General features: G+C 37.1%; 1 protein-coding gene across 1 annotated transcript in view; it reads left to right on the plus strand.

Moving 5' to 3' along the window:
- Positions 1-3,014, plus strand: part of ALCAM (activated leukocyte cell adhesion molecule) — a 116,973-nt gene that overhangs the window by 99,991 nt on the left and 13,968 nt on the right. The window contains exons 9-11 of the mRNA NM_205179.2: positions 1,611-1,723; positions 2,593-2,728; positions 2,806-2,939. Coding sequence (NP_990510.2) covers positions 1,611-1,723; positions 2,593-2,728; positions 2,806-2,939 — 383 coding nt within the window. The remainder of the gene's footprint in view (positions 1-1,610; positions 1,724-2,592; positions 2,729-2,805; positions 2,940-3,014) is intronic.

The raw sequence follows: 3,014 nt of genomic DNA on the forward strand, positions 1-3,014 counted from the left end.
CTTTGGTGATCTCTTCAAAGAATGAAAAGTTTAAGTAAATGTTGGAGAGTCAATGTGAGGGGGAAAAAAGTAGCTTTTTCTTCAACCCACTCTTCTGCCTTAAGAGGAACTGAGCAAGGAGAAACAAATCCCATACTTTTTTTTTTTTTTTTTTTTTTCCCTCTTGTGAAAGCAGTGGCAAAATCTGGAGTAGCCTTTGTTAGTTTGCTTGAGTTTGCTAGTTGGGGAGGCAGGGGGAAGAAAGAGTAAAGAAAAAAACACAATTTTCTCCCTTCTTTAAGACATTTCTTTTACTCATGCAGATCTGGGACCTCTCAGACTAGCCATTAGACTTATAATACAGATAATAATACAGACTAATAGTACTGGATGGACCGTAGACTCTCCCTCAAGTCCTGCTTTTTAATGGTGTTCCCAGGGCAACCGCTGAATGAAATCAGTAGTCAAGTTCACTGTTTTGTTAAGTAAAACTCACTGTTTTCCCCTCTCCTTTACCAACTGTAATTTTGCCTCAAGTATTTTTTTTTTTTTAACTCAGCTTAAAAGCCAGAAGGATATTCTGCAGTGCTTTTCTAGTGCTATATTCATGATGAAACCATCTATGCTTGCCATTTGAGCTATTGTGTGTGTGTGAATCTGTGATAGTTATTTGACCAGGCAACTTGGCTCACAGGCAAGGCTCTGTGAGAAGGGAAGCAAAAATAGAGGTTTAGCTTGGCAAACTCGGCATTTCTTTCATTGTAGGGTTTTCCTGAAAAAGCAGTCACTAGCCTGCCAAATCCATATACTCAGAAAATTCTGGAGCAGTGTTTCCTGACCTTTCTATTACTGGGTCTCACCCTCCCTAGTGTCAAACACAGCTATCACTGACTCTGCAATTTCTCTGAAGCCAAAACAGGTCAGGGAAACCTTGGACTCTGAGTTACACAAAATGACTTTTAAGTTATTAATGAAAACAAAGAAATCAGAGGGCTTCATGCGTGGCCGCCCAGCCTTATAATTCAGACCTCTTGTCTCTTCAGTCAGTATCATCTGTCAGACGCTACATTGACCATTCTCATCTTCTCCATATGGTCAGCATAAAAATCAACTTGTTTTATCAGATTTCAGAAAGTTATCCCTTGTCCTCCTATCTTCTTCTTTGCATTTTAATAAGTAACTGCTCAAATTAATCTGTCCCCATCTGCTTGAGTCCTCCACTGAAAGTACACTTGAATCTGGCTGAAAAAGAGATTCCCTCACAGCAGCCTGTGCTTCCCCTTTCAAGAAACACATACTGCTATGCTGAATACTGCAGATTCTTGTACCTCTTTTGTCATTCTTTCAGTAGTACAAGGGTGAAAAAAGATATCAATTTGTCTAGTAATTAGTAAGTTTTCACTTTTCCTGTTAGCCTGTAATTACAGCAAAAATGTGAATGTTCTTGTAACGCCTGTTTTAGAATAATTCTGTCTTCTCCCTTTCTTCTAAGTTTGATTCAGATTTTATTGAGCAAATGAAATCTTGAATTTAATGAGCGCAATTAGTCACATTTTCTTTCCTTGGAAAGCCTATATTATGGCCCAGGCATTCTGAGATTACCATTTTGACAAATGTTCTTTGTGTCCCAGATCTGGATTTGCAGCTTACTCCTAGTGGAGAAGTCACAAAACAGATTGGAGAGGCCCTGCCTGTGTCGTGCACAATTTCTTCTAGTAGAAATGCAACTGTGTTTTGGATAAAGGTCAGTGATTCATCTACTTCACACTTCATCTGTGTATTCATCGCTTCATATTACTGCTGATACTTCACTGTTTTGTGAGGATGGAAATTATGTTGATATGGCTTTTTGAAGACTATTGTTAAAAAGAATCTTACATGTATTGCTAAAATAAGGGATACCATTTTAAATTGATGACTAAAAAATTAGTTACTGTAATTATTGGCTCAATTCTCAGAGAAAACTACTGAACACTGTACCACAAATGCAATTTTATTGAAATGGTCTGTATGAGGACCTTTTAGAATCAGGTCCTGCTAAGGAGAAAAAGCCCTTTGAAGGAATTTGAATTTATCAATTTATTTTTTCATATATATTTTTTTAAGGCAAGCTTAATCTTGGTCCCAATATACTTAGCAGGACAGGGCTGTTTGAGAGATTAGATGTTGTCTGCTGGCTGTTCAGTGGGTGGTTAAAAAAAGTAGCTATTGTAGATGACAGGTTTAAAGAACACCAATACTGATGGAAACAGAAAATGGTGATACCTAAGGTTATTTAGTAGTGAACTCCTAAGCTCAGTTACTAGAAGAGCATTGATAGTGTGTCAACTTGTACCAATAGCATTTTTCACCAGCCTACTGGCAAAGTTCAGAACAGTTGTTTCCATCTGTGCCCTTGACTTTAATGTGAAGAGAAGTGGCTTATATCAACATCCAATAGTTTCCACTTTTCATGCTGAGATGTTGCTGTCCGCTATTTGAATGTGTCTATTAACAGGAAGACACTTGAAGTGTAAGACTATAATCTGTGAATACTAGTCAGTTTTGTAATGCGTTAATGTAATTAATGTATTCTGAATTAGAGTTCAAAAGATTAACTCCTTGCTCCATCAGGACAATACCAGAATGAAAACAAGTCCGTCATTTTCAAGTCTGCAGTATCAAGATGCTGGAAACTACATCTGTGAAACTACTCTACAGGAAGTTGAAGGGCTAAAGAAAAGAAAGACACTTAAACTTATAGTGGAAGGTAAGGAAGCAAGAAAGCTACGATTATTAATTGTGCTGTTCAAATAAAATGTTTAACTGTAGTATTTTTTCTAATAGGAAAACCTCAAATCAAAATGACAAAGAAAACCAACACAAATAAAATGTCTAAAACAATTGTCTGTCATGTGGAAGGATTTCCCAAACCAGCAGTGCAATGGACAGTTACTGGTAGTGGAAGCCTCATAAATAAGGCAAGTATCTCTCTTACTAGTTTTTTCACCAAAAGATAGGAAGTGTGATTTAAAGACAGGAAAAGATCCAAGTAA

Source organism: Gallus gallus, chromosome 1, assembly GCF_016699485.2.
Source record: "Gallus gallus isolate bGalGal1 chromosome 1, bGalGal1.mat.broiler.GRCg7b, whole genome shotgun sequence".
In the NCBI taxonomy this organism is placed as follows: domain Eukaryota; kingdom Metazoa; phylum Chordata; class Aves; order Galliformes; family Phasianidae; genus Gallus; species Gallus gallus.